The 14,627-nt window shown below is 47.5% G+C and overlaps 1 protein-coding gene across 1 annotated transcript in view; it reads left to right on the forward strand.

Annotated features, from left to right (window-relative positions):
• Nucleotides 1–711: 711 nt before the first annotated feature.
• vax2 (ventral anterior homeobox 2) overlaps nt 712–14,627 on the forward strand; it is a 33,111-nt gene continuing 19,195 nt past the window's right edge. The window contains exons 1-2 of the mRNA XM_056300744.1: nt 712–937; nt 6,784–6,971. Of these exons, the coding sequence (XP_056156719.1) occupies nt 712–937; nt 6,784–6,971 (414 nt within the window). The remainder of the gene's footprint in view (nt 938–6,783; nt 6,972–14,627) is intronic.

Here is a 14,627-nt window from a genome sequence, read left to right on the forward strand (position 1 = left end):
CAACTTTACGCATATGTGAGCAGTCCCCCCCGCTGACAGTCCCCCGTCTCCCACAGGGGTCCAGCACAGACGTTTGTCTCCCGGTGCAGAGGACCACCGACCACGGCAGTCCGGTCCACCGGGGGCGGGGGATGTAAGGCGTCTTTTGCCCGAACGGGACGGGGCAAAGTTGGGCTTTCTGGGGGTTTTTCAGGCGGGCGAACTGTGACGCGCCGTCTCTCCGTCGGCTTCTATGCGGGTGAGCACCGCGCGGCGCCTCCCCGCGTCTCCCCAGTCCCGGTTACCCCTCACCTCCTGCACCATGCAATCCTGCCGGAGCTCCCCCGTACTGTTACAGCCTGCGAGGGTCCTCTAGGATCGCCCACGGGACCCTCTCCTCATCCTCCTCCTCCTCCTCCTCCTCCTCTTCTTCTTCTTTTTGTCATCTAGCCCCCCTATCCCACATCCACCCTCTCCCCCTGGACGGACTGTGGATGGTGCGCCATGCCGACGTATCTGAAGAGAATCAGCCCGGATCCGACTCCTGACCGACCGGGTCATTTCTGACTGGAACTATACCGGAGCATGCGTCTTCCCTCCTCCTCCTCTCTCTGGAGAAAAGACTCGAAAAAGAAAAGGAAAACAAAAAAGTAGAAAGTTAACAAACTAGGGAGGAAAGGAGAGCCGGCACCGGTCGCGACCACTTTCTTTTTTTTCTTTTTTATTTTTTTTATGTTTGATCAGGCCACGACTATGGGCGATGGGGTCGCCGAGGAGAGGAACCACCACTGTGGACCCAAGTCCAAGTGCCGGACCGAGACAGGAGGTCGGTCCCCGGTGCAGAGCAGCACCGAGCCCCCGGGGACCTCCGCCTCCACCCCGACCTCCTCCAGCGAGGACGGACACGACAAACTTTTAGGAGGGGATCCCGATTACTGCCGGAGGATTTTAGTGAGGGGTAAGTCACCCGGACCTGCACCCGCTGCCCCCGCCGCACAGCCGCCGGAAGGCTGCACAAAGTCGCCGCCAACATTTAGACATTATCAAACTAATTTATAACTCTGAATGAAAAAAAATTTTTTTTTCAAATCAAATCTTCTAAAATTTTGGGTTATTTGTTTGCACGAGCCCACCGCAGGTAAACAACCGCGTGCCGCCGGCTGTACACAATTACTGCAACACGATAATGTAAATATTCAGAAGAACAGTGGAAAAAACAACCGCACCGATAACAACAATAATAACGATGATAAGATCAATAATATCGCTGCATTCTATAATTTCTTTTATTTGTACAACAATAAAATTGGGGTCCATGAATAATAATACATTTATTTATTTATTTATTTTATTTAATTTATTTATTTACTCGCTATCGACCTTTTTATGCACACTGGCGCTGCTCCAGTCGTGAAATTAGACGTTAAGCTGGGAAAATAAAAATAAAAAATAGGCACGTGCGCTAACCAGCCTTCAGGTCCTTTTGCACTGTGGCCCTGAGGAAGGAAGGTGAGGATTGTAGCGAGCGAAGCGATCCGGTAGATGTGCCGACATGATTATCACGGGGGCGAATTTGGCGATATTCATTGCCGGGGGTTTTCGTGACGAGGAGAACGAATATGTGGCTGCTGACCCACCCACGCCCTGCACCTCCGCTCCGCTCCTGTCCTGACAAAACAACACCTCCTGCCTTACCACCTCCACCATCTAACAATGCTCCCTCCATGCAGTTACACGTTCAACACACGGCACTGCAACAACACAACAATAGCTGCAAAACACAAACCATAAATAAATAAATAAATAACCCAGAATGATTTGGGTCCATTTCAACACGCAAACTGAATTTGACAATCACGACGTTGTCCAACGGCCAGATTAATGCTGCCCTGTACAGAAAGCCCGATGCCGGAGACCACAAGGACCCGGCGCACAGGCGCACACAGGCCTCCTGGCTTTTCTATTTCCAGAAACCTCCAAAAGTCCAAGCCAGGGCACATGTGAAGCAGGCAGACTGCGTATTCGCCAATCTCCCTGCAGGACTCACACGGCGCCATTACGCTGCCCTGTGAGACTTGTATGATGTAAAATAACTTATACTGACTTGTACTGACTAATATAACGTATACTGACTTGTACTGACTAATATAACGTATACTGACTTGTACTGACTAATATAACGTATACTGACTTATACTGACTTACTACTGCGACTACTACTTTCTTATACTGATTTATATGACATAACTTATACAACGTATACCTATATAACTTATATAACTTATACGACTTATACTTATGAATTACACTGACTCATAGGGCATAAGGTGATTTATATGACTTATACTTTTTGACTTATACTGACATATGACGTAACTTATATGACTTATAAATATATGACTTATATGACTTATAAATATATGACTCATACTGACTCATATGACTTATAAATATATGACTTATACTGACTTATATGACTTATAAATATATGACTCCTACTGACTCATACTGACTTATAAATATATGACTTATACTGACTTATATGACTTATAAATATATGACTTATACTGACTTATATGACTTATAAATATATGACTTATACTGACTTATATGACATAAATATATGACTTATACTGACTTATGATGTAAAATGACTTGTATGACTTGTACTTATATGACTTATAGTACTGAGTCCTACCTGGACAGACACAGGCCTGTAGAGAACCTTCGGTTATGTGATAATCATGATTTTATACGATGGACCTAACGATTATACTAGTAGCGCGAGTACTACTAGTAGTAGTAGTGGAAATATTCGTAGAAATAGTAGTAATATTCGTAGTATTCATAGTAGCAGTAGTAGTATTCATAGTAGTGTTCATAGTAGCAGCATTCGTAATATTTGTAGTAGTAGTATTTGTAGCAGTAGTAGGAGTAGTAGTACAATTCTCTGACATTCAGACATAGTAAACGATCCCAGAAAAGGCTGATAGGGGGAGAAGCAGGAGAGGAAAGAGGAGAGAGAAAAGAGGAGAGAGAAAGGAGGAAAGAGAAAACATGACAGAGAAAACAGGGGAGAGAAAAGAGGGGAGAGAAAAGAGGGGAGAGAAAACATGACAGAGAAAACAGGGGAGAGAAAAGAGGGGAGAGAAAAGAAGGGGACAGGGGGACATAAACAATAATGGAGCCCAAATACAACCTCCAATCAAAGCCTCCATTATTTACATTTAACCGCGACATTTTAAAGCTTCGCCCAACTCCATTATTAAAATGCAGTTTTACATGTTTGTGTTTAAACCCCCCGTCCCGTCCCCGTCCCGTCCCGTCCCCATCCCGTCCCCGTCCCGTCCCGTCCCCGTCCCGCTCCTTCCTTCCTCCCTCTGACCTCGTATCATCCCGAGCAAGCTTATTCATATTGATTATGGGGTTACGGACAGCTGAAACGTACGTGACTCGGTTCAAACCTCTCGGCTGTAGGCCGGCCCCGGCTTCAGGCCGGCCCCGGCTTCAGGCCGGCCCCGGCTTCACGCAGGTGTCGACGAAGCCACCGAGGGTCCAGTTACGCCTTACTGGAGTATGGACACTCGGCCCTCCGTCGTACTGGTTCACCAGCCGAACCGGACGAGAGGTTTTCCCAGTCGCGGGACGATCTCGGGAGGCTCGGCACGGGCAAACAGCAATCCCCTCTGTCACTATTTGTTTTAAGGCTGCAGTCTGAATGCAGTGCAGAGGCCGGGGTCAACCAAAGGTCAGCGGGTCTGCATGCGTAACAGGGCCCTCCCCAGGACTTGCAAACACTTCAGGACTATATCTGATCCTTTCTTCTTCTTCTTCTTCTTCTTCTTCTTCTTCTTCTTTTAAGATGCAAGATAACCATATACACGTGCAGGTTTAACCATTTAACTCGGAAATGTGAATAAGTGCATTTACAGTAGACGGAGACGCTGCAGGTCTACGTTGGTCCTCCGTCTTACTGTAAACCGGCCAAACGCCACCGTGCAAGAATAAGTGTCTATAACAACTAGTTTGACAAATGGATTGGATTAACACTATTCGGTGCTCCCACGGGAGCTAAACAACGTTGTTAATACCCCCGCCGCTTCCCCTTTACCCACTGGTTTATATGTGTCATTCCATTAGACCAATTGGAAACACGCCTGTTCGTTCCAGTGGCGTTAAATAGAGTTGGGCTGGGAAGAGGAGGCCTGCTGCAAGCTGCAGGCTGCTGCAAGCTGCTGCACGCTGCAAGCTGCTGCATGCTGCATGCTGGATATTTAAAAAAAAAAAAACTAAACCTGCACCCCCTTCCCTCCACGTATATTCACGGTGAAAAATACCCGTATAATGACTGCGTTGCTGGGATTAAAAAACAATTCTTTCATATGCATTTTCTATAAATATGAATATTTAACACGTAACCTCCCCCCCCCCCACCCTTCCCCACGTTGCGCAGGAGGAACATGTGCAGCGTCAGACAGACAGACAAACGGCCGCGGCGAAGACAACTTGGCTTTAAACGGTGTCACAAAACAAATCCAGTGGTGTTAATCTGCTATCAGACCAAATCCTCGCGGTTTTAGTCGTCTGTTCGTATAACCAAGAGGCCCTGTATTCCGAGCAGGATCCGGGATGGCCTTCAGAGCTGTTTTCCATTCACACTCAATTAGCCACCACCGTCGCGCGGGCGGGTTAATAGCTAGACGGCGTTTCTGCGTTTCTGCGCACGCCGAAGACGAGGGGGGTTTATTGTTATTATTATTGTCGTTATTAGTGGGAGGAAGAGGCTTGGAGGACTCCTGTGCACGCAGCGCACTGAGGAATAAAACCGAACCCGCCTCGTCGTGGGTTTTATATTGAGTTGCGCGACGTGACAAAGGAGACACTCGCGGCTGCGATTCGGCCGCCGGCACGAGACCGGAAGAGCACGGGGTGTCGTGTCAGTGTTCTACCACACTTCTGCTACCGGCTAATTGAGTTTGAAAACTCCAGAATGGGATTTGATTTTTTTTTCTTCTTCTACGCTTTATTTCGATTGCGTTTAATTAATTCCCCCCCATCCCCCCCAAAAAATAGTTCCGACTGGAGCGGACGGCGTTCGGCGTTGCCAGGCAACGAACAGTGTGTCGCCAAGTTGAGCGAGAGACTTGGTTGTGAAGCCCCGTTTGTATTTCCCCGGACGGCGCAGCCGCGCCAACATGGCTGCCGCTCGGGGGCAGAGGCGGCGGCGGGAACGACGCGCAGCCGCCCCGTCTCGCTGCCGCCGCCGCCTTCTTCGCTGTCCGGCGAGGGCCGCGGCCCGCCGGCTCTCTGACCTGAACATGAATAACCGCAGGGTCGAGCCTGCCGCCACAACAGGCCTCCTGTATATGCTGTATTCATGTTCCACCCACCGCCGTGGCGAACGCGGAGTGATCACCGGCGGTGAAGAGTCCCGGCGAGGTCGTAGCCTCCTCGTGGAACGCCTCTCGTCCAATCAGAAATTCATAAAGTCGTTCGACCGGATCTAACTGTTGTACAGCGAGTGAAACGTCCGACGATATGTTCGATATGGTCGGTGTGTATTCTCACAGAGATAGACGTTTATATCTTCCTACAGGTATAGAAACTTAGCACAGGAAGTAAGGAAGTGTGCGTTTGGTAGATTATTTCTTTGTTGTAACAATACTCGTTGGTAATACATCTGATATCAGGCAGCTGGCTGTCAGCAGCTGGGGCACCGGAAGCTCAAAACCAGAGTCAATAGCAGCAGCAAAACAAGCTGTTTGGCGTTGGCAGAGAAGATTTGGCAAATTTGTCATGGGCGCAACCCACATACTCAGCCCTGCTGCTCATCCCACGAATGCACGTTCCTTACACACGTGGCGCCATTTAAAAGGGGAATAAACAGGCTTTCCAACGGTGTAAGATTTATTGCCAAGAAGCATTGTTACAACAAAGAAATAATCCCCCAAACACAAATTTCCTTACTTTTTGTGCAAACTATATATATATATACACACACACACATATATATATATAGAGGCCTGCTTCTGTGGGGGTAAACCACCTTGAGGCATAGCCACACTCCTCTCAAACGGTTTTACATAGTTATCGCATTCAAATCCCTTTGTTATTTCGACCCGATTTTAAGCAATTCATTTTATTTTTCTTTGATACGTTTTTATTTATTAAAAACAAAAGACAGTGTGCGTATTATTAAACGGTACATAACAGAAGTATGATCGCTTCTTAGGCTGGGAGACAGACAAATATAAGAAAACGGACAAGTGAAGCCAGGTTCAATTAATATTTTCAAATATATATATATATACATATATATGTATATATATATGTGTATATGTATAAAACAGGAAGTTTGTGTCAGGGGAAAGTTGTGTGATCGTCCGCAGCAGACAGAATGTAATGTAAGGCGCGTTACGTCACTGGTGAACATACATAACATAGCTGCGCGTGCGGGAGGAAATTGGTTTTTCATCCAAACGCGCCACGTCGCTTAACACGACCACCACGTGACTGTGTACGCAGACGGGGGCAACAATTCCTGTTTTTTTTTGGGGGGGGGGTAATTTTTTCCCCCTACGTTTTGCCGACTCCCGTCTATCCTGCAACCCCCAAAACCAACGAACGCACCATGGTCGGTCCCGGTGCGGTAGGCCGGACCCCCCCAGGCGGAAGCGGAGAGGGGCTTTTATTGTGTATGGGTCACGTGATGTATATGACACGGAACGAGACTTGAACGCGTCTCGTGTTGTGTCTCTGCACGACTCGGGAGAACTCATCCGGTGGTGGTTTCCCTCTGAACAGATGCCAAGGGGACCATCCGGGAGATCGTCCTGCCGAAGGGTCTGGACCTGGACCGGCCCAAGCGCACGCGGACCTCGTTCACGGCCGAGCAGCTGTACCGGCTCGAGCTGGAGTTCCAGCGGTGTCAGTACGTGGTAGGCCGCGAGCGCACCGAGCTGGCCCGGCAGCTGAACCTGTCCGAGACGCAGGTAAGCCCTCCACCCGCCTCTTCCTCTTCCTCATCCTCCACACCCCATGTCTAGGACGTGCAGAGACGCCGGACCGAGGGCCGACGAGAGAGAGCGAGAGCGAGAGAGGGGGGGGAGAGAGAGAGAGGGGGGGGAGAGAGAGGGGGGGAGAGAGAGAGAGAGGGGGGGAGAGAGAGAGAGGGGGGGGGGGGAGCATTTGCGCCGCTGTTTGTGTGCTGCATTATTTAGGCTGGGTTTTAATACAGATTTGTCGGACAGACACACTTCCGCCTCCCCCCTTTACACCCGACTGTCCCGCCTCGTTCACAAACAACTTCACCACCATCTCCCCCCCCCCTTTCACGTGTTGTGGGTCACTGCAGGTTTTCTGAACCTTGACCTCCTCTCATGAGTCTTGGTTCTGTTGACGTGCGTGGGTTCGGTTCTCGTTGTGTTGTGTCTACGTGGTTTTACACAGAGGTGGCGGAATATGGCCGTTACACCACCTGCACACAGCGGTGGAGAACGGGCCTGCTCCACCACATCTCTGAACCGGTCTAATTGTTGACTGGTAATCAAATATTCATGTGCTCATCCCAGTCTGGACCAGTGGACATGAAGTCATCATCCACACTGAAACCAGCAGCAGCAGCAAAACCTGCTGGTTTCATGAGCAGAACCGGTCTCATAAGCAGAACCGGTCTCTCCGCTCTCAAGCTTGTTTGTTTTGTAGAGAAAATAAGCTGCGGGACAGTGAAGCGTCCCCATCTGCCCCGGTGTCCACGCCCTTACACACACCTGCCCCTCTCACGGTGGACCTCTGACACCAGCCAGCACCGCCTCACTACAACCAACACACACTGTGCTGCTCTCACTACACACCTCATCTCAACACACACACCACACACCACACACCACACACACACATACCACGCACGTAACGAGTTATTATGGACACAATTATATCAACAGCAACAGTACAATTAATAACAATATTAGTAACAATAATAACAATTAATCATCATAATAATAATTATAATAGTAATAACAATTAATAATAATAATTGTAAAAATAATACACAATATTATTACAATGTTTATAACGATAATTATTATAATGTTAATAATAATAATAATACTAACAATAATTATTTTGGTTAATAATACTAATTCTAACAATAATTAGTATTATAATGTTAATAATAATACTAATGATAATGTTAATAATAATAATAATAATAATAATGATGTTAATAATAGTGTTAATAATCTTTCAGTGGCCTATTTTAGTTGCACATGTTGGAAGGCGTCCAGTGAACCCGGCTCTTTATTCGACGTGAGGCGCGTTGAGCGGCTGCTGCTGCAGCCGGAAAAGCGCAATATAAAACTCGACTTGATTGGTTGGATTGATTCTTCTTCTTCTTCTGCTTTTATTTCGTCCGTTTCTGTTCGTCGCGTTTCATTCATCCGTCTGAGTTTGCGGGACCGACGGCGTCTGTTTGTGTAAAAACACGCCAGTGAACGAACCTCCTCCCATTCATAAAACCCTCGTGGATGGACGGAGGGGCTGCACCTTGCACCCGCAGCAGCTCCCCCCCCCCCCCAGACCAGCAGCCCCCCAGACCAGCCCACATCCCGCTCCTGTGCAGGATTTGCTTCGTTTACCGGAAGAAGCTGTCTTTATTTGTGCGCGTGAGAGGAGGGGTACCAGAGGGGTGTTTAAAGGTGTAGTTCTGTTCTGGGTAAAACCGGGACGGTCTTCACCCCGTCTGAGTTTCCTAAAGTCACGACTACTATCAAATAGATGCGCTCGAATAAATAAATACAGGCATAAATAAATAAATAGGTAAATATATACATCGATAGACAAATATTAAAGACACAGATAAACACATAAATAAATACGTTGATAAATAAAATAACAGCTGAATAAATAGATAGACAATAGCTAGATAAATAAATGAATCGATAAATAAGTACGTTCATAAATAAATAGATAAATACACGAATATATAAATACACAAATAAGATAAATATGTGAATAGGATAAATATATAAATAAGATAAATATATAAATAGGTGGATAAAGGTTGGTCTAAACCTTGCAGGGTTTACTACAGCTTATTAATATTAATGCTGCAAAACATTTCATGTTGAAACGGAAATGCCTGCTTCTCTCTCAGTGCACTTTGCGCAGACGTGCACGCGGGCGCACGCGGACGCCCCCCCCCCGTCAGTATGTATAAATAATCCTGCAGGGTCCCCGTTTCCATTACCGTCACCCCTGTAATGTGCAACACCCCAACACCGTGCGGGGCTTCACACTCGGCAACTTGCAGAAACACACAAACGAAAATCTCATAACTGTCTTACAGTGAACATTAAAAACCTACCCATCTCTATCATCTATCCATCTATCATCTATCTATTGATCATCTATCTATCCATCTATCGATCTATCTATCCGTCTATCTATCATCTATCCATCCATCTATCTATCTATCTATCTATTTATCATCTATCTATTTATCATCTATCCATCTATCCATCTATCTATTTATCATCTATCTATCTATCTATCTATCTATCTATCTATCTATCTATCTATCTATCTATCTATCTATCTAATCTATCGATCTATCTATCTATCTATCTATCTATCTATCTATCTTATCTATCGATCTATCTATCTATTGATCATCTACCTATCTATCTATCTATCTATCCATCTATCTATTTCTCATCTATCTATCCATCTATCTATTTCTCATCTATCTATCCATCTATTTATTATCTATCTATCTATCTATCTATCTATCGATCATCTATCTATTGATCATCTATCTATCTATCTATTGATCATCTATCTATCTATTGATCATATATCATCTATCTATTTATCATCTATCTATTTATCTATCTATCTATCTATCTATCTATCTATCTATCTATCTATCTATCTATCTATATATTTATCATCTATCTATCTATCTATCTATCTATCATCTATCTATCTATCTATCTATCTATCTATCTATCTATCTATCTATCTATGTTTCTTTTCTACCCGTCACGGGATGTATACAATACGCTGCATGCATGACACCACAAGCTTATTACAATACATTCATATTTTATCTTTAGTGTGTCTGGTCTTGCACAATCAGGACTCGGATCAATTATAGTTGTAATTGATTATGATGATAATTGAAGACCCACGCAAATGATGGAGATGAGGCAAGCAGAGAGTCTATGGATGTTAGATGGGGGTTAGATGGAGGTTAAATGGGGATAGACCGTCTGGGTAGCGGTCTATTCCGTTGCCTACCAACACGGGGATCTCCGGTTCGAATTACCTCCGGCTTGGTCAGGCGTCCCCACAGACACAACTGGCCGTGTCTGTGGGTGGGAAGCCGGATGTGGGTATGTGTCCTGGTCGCTGCACTAGCGCCTCCTCTGGTTGGTCGGGGCGCCTGTTCGGGGGGCGGAGGGGTAACTGAGGGGAATAGTGTGATCCTCCCACGCGCTACTTACCCCTGGTGAAACTCCTCATTGTCAGGTGAAAAGAAGCGGCTGGCGACTCCACGTGTATGGGAGGAGGCATGTGGTAGTCTGCAGCCCTCCCCGGATCAGTAGAGGGGGTGGAGCAGCGACCGGGACGGCTCAGAAGAGTGGGGTAATTGGCCGGATACAATTGGGGAGGAAAAAAAAGGGGGGGGAATGGGGTTAGATGGGGGTTAGATGAGGTTAGATGGGGTTAGACGAGGGTTAGATGGGGGTTAGATGAGGTTAGATGGGTGTTAGATGAGGGTTAGATGGGGCTGGACGGGGTTAGATGGGAGTTAGATGGGGATAGATGGGGTTAGATGAAGGTTAGAAGGGGAATAGATGAGGGTTAGACGAGGGTTAGATGGGGTTAGACGAGGGTTAGATGGGGGTTAGACAAGGGTTAGATGGGGTTATACGAGGGTTAGACAAGGGTTAGATGAGGGTTAGATGGGGTTATACGAGGGTTAGATGGGGGTTAGACAAGGGTTAGATGAGGGTTAGATGGGGTTAGACGAGGGTTAGATGGGGGTTAGACAAGGGTTAGATGAGGGTTAGATGGGGTTAGACAAGGGTTAGATGAGGGTTAGATGGGGTTAGACGAGGGTTAGATGGGGGCTCGATGGGGGTTAGACAAGGGTTAGATGAAGGATTAGATGGGGTTAGATGTGGGTTAGATGGGGCTAGATGAGGCTAGATGGGGGTTAGACGGGGGGTTAGATGGGGTTAGATGAGGGTTAGACGGGGGGTTAGATGAGGCTAGATGGGGGTTAGATGAGGGTTAGATGGGGTTAGATGAGGGTTAGATGGGGTTAGATGGGGGTTAGATGAGGGTTAGACGGGGGTTAGATGCGGTTAGATGAGGGTTAGACGGTGCTAGATGGGGCTAGATGCGGTTAGACGGGGCTAGATGGGACTAGACAAGGGTTAGATGGGGGTTAGATGGGGCTAGACGGGGGTTAGATGGGACTAGACAAGGGTTAGACGGGGGTTAGATGGGACTAGATAAGGGTTAGATGGGGGTTAGGTAAGGGTTAGACGGGGGGGTTAGATGGGGCTAGATGGGGTCAGATGGGGGTTAGACGGGAGTCTGACCCACGAGATGACAGGGACTGTGACGCTCCACTGGACCGGGTCTGGCAGTCCAGAGTGAACCAGATTTCAACAGAACGTGCGGTATGAGTAAAGCCAGCGTTAACTCCCCACATGTGGGAAGCGCGAGCACTTTAACCTGTGCGTCGGTTTTTCCCATTTGCGGGGCTTTGTGTTGCCTGCGCAGCGCGGTCTGGGGAAATGTCCAGTGTGTATTGGTTAACCTCGGAAGAGGAGCGGGACTCCTCGGTCAGCTGCTCAAGGTTTTCACGGGAGCACCGCCGGTAATTGGATTTCCATGTCCAATTTAGAGACGGCTGCTGGAAAAAGCTCTGCGACTTAGGGGCCATTGATTTCTGCGCGTCTCGCTCGGCCCGGAGACACAAACAACATCTCCCGCCCTCGTTCCGAGTCAAACGACAAATCATCCCGAAACCAAAAAAATGAACCCTTACTCAATCTCCTGCGCACGTTTCATTTTATTTTATTATATGAACGAGAACGCGTCTGTCACACTTCCCCGCTCGCGCGTCGGGTTTGTCCCTTCCGGGGGGGGGGGTGGGGGGGAACTGAGCGAGTTCATATTCTCACATCCGGTTACCCCAAAGCCCGCAACGAGCCCCCTGAATCATCTCCTGCAGGTACCGAGACAGGAACGCAACGCCCCCCCACTCTTTATTCCCCGTCATCCAGCGGTCAAACGGACCGGCGTTTTCTCAGTTTCTACCTGGCAACACGCGTCTGTCCTGCGCACGAGCGGCGACGAGCTGAGCTCGGCCGAGTCTGTCGGCGGCTCGTTAACGGGACCAGCAACTGACGCGTGAGCGGTAGGAATAACGCGACACAGGACCCGGGTCCGGGGTCCCGGGGCTCAGCTGAGTCCCCCAGCAGCCCGACGCCCGAATAAACACACCCGGAAACTCCCAGCTGCACACTTACCACGGTAAACGTGTGTGTGTGTGTTTTTATTTTTTTAATCGATGTTTGGGGATCTGCCCATTGACCCATGCTGGGACTCCAATTAGCAGAGCGGTCACGCAACGAGGAAGACTTCAGCTAGGAACGACACGCATGCGCGCACGCGCACGCACGCACACACACACCTTAACGGGATTCGACTGTAAATAGCATCAGGTGTCACTTTCCGACCTGTCGCCTGCTCATGGCGATCACGCTGGAAACGCACACGCGGTCAAACACAAACACACGATCCTTCATAAAAAATGATAGACACGTAGTCCGTTCATATTTCACCTTCGTCTGAGCCAGCAGGCAGCTCGTGCTGGAGGAAGGAAATAAAAAAAGAAAAAAAGAAACGGGCGCGAGAAGGCGTGACGTAACTCGGGGGCGCCGAGTGGAAGCCAACAAACCTTCTAGACGAGAGGTCTTTCTGCAGCCCTCCGCCTGCGTCCCAGCAGGTGGCTCCCCGCTCCAACCTAACACAGTGGGCGCTGTGTGTTAGTGTGTGTTAGTGTGTGTGTGTGTGTGCATGCATGTGTGTGTGTATGCATGCACGTGTGTATGCATGCACGTGTGTGTATATATATATGTGTGTGTATATATGTGTGTATATATGTGTATATATATATATATATATATATATGTGTGTGTGTGTGTGTATGTGTGTGTATATATATGTGTGTATATATATATGTGTGTGTGTGTGTGTGTGTGTGTGTGTGTGTGTGTGTGTAAGGGGAGCTACTTCCTTTCTTTAATTGCCTCACATTAACACCTGCATGAAAAAATAGTACACTTATTTTTTTAAATATATTTGTGATATTTGTGATATTGTTTTAGAAAAGTGCTATATAAATGACATTATTATTATTATTATCATTATTTACTTATATTTGTATACCTTATATATTAAGGTATACATTAAAGTATTCTAAGTTTGGTGAAGTTAAAATGTATCTGCTACGTTTCTCTTTGGACATCATAGTTTAGTTTGTACTTGTTAGGGAACCTCAGCTAACAAAGTATACACGTATACTGTCCATCCATCACCCAAACCGCTTCCCCTGCTGTCAGCAGCCTTCCCAGCAGTCCCTGGGCGGCGGGCGGGGAGACGCCTGTTGAATTGTACACATACGCTGCCGGTACTGAAGCGTATAGGCTACTCTCAGCCCAAAAAATATTTCAAGTGTACTTCAAAAAGTATTTAACAAGTCCTAAATTGCAAGTCAAATGTCTCAAATGTACCTTTACCACAGAAGTGAAGTAAAAGCACAGTAGCTTGTTTGTGGTGCTGCGGGGTTAAAGCGGGGGTAAAGTGGAGGTAAAGTGAGGGTCGGGGGTCATGAGGCCCGTGTGCCTCCGCGCTGCTTAACTGCGTTCACGTAGGTCCGCTTAACGACTTGGCGTGTGAAGAAGCCGTGCATGCAACAGCCTTTTCTTCTTCTGCAGCTTTCAGCCGTAGCCTGTACGAACCCGTGTCTTTTGAGCCGAGGGACGTGAAAGGCGGATTTCCTCTGCAGCCAGCCGGAGTCCAGCAGACCAGCGCGGCGTGCTGGTGCCTGCAGAGAGCCGCTCCTTCCTGTCCGGCGGGGGAAATCAGCGGACGTTGGTTGTGGACATCACCGTCCCATGTATTATGTCTGACTGTATTGTCCCCTGCAGCCCGTCCGCGGGGCAGCCGTGGATTTAATGGCGGCGTTAAAGGCGTTTAATCCTGCAGCGAATGGGCCCGCGCCCTGTGAAGAGCTGCTCCCACCATCATCACATTTCAACAAATATCTCCACATTTTTCCACATTATTTCTTGCTTGTGGAATTGGCAGTGGCTGGAACATCGGGGTTTGGTGTGATACTCACATTTGCTTTCTCTTGCAAAAAAACCCCCCTGTCATCTGAACGTAGAGAAGAGGCTCGCCCTCATGCCCAAATTCAAATTACTGCATCGGAATTTGCAACCGCTCCCAAATTGATTGACGGGTCTGTTAGCAGACGGACTAGCAACACACATAAACTAAAAATGGGTTTCTACTGTTGTCTACTGCTCTGAAAGGGCTGCTCACATCGCTAATGGTTGTTAGCG

Source organism: Lampris incognitus, chromosome 20 (assembly GCF_029633865.1).
Source record: "Lampris incognitus isolate fLamInc1 chromosome 20, fLamInc1.hap2, whole genome shotgun sequence".
Lineage (NCBI taxonomy): Eukaryota > Metazoa > Chordata > Actinopteri > Lampriformes > Lampridae > Lampris > Lampris incognitus.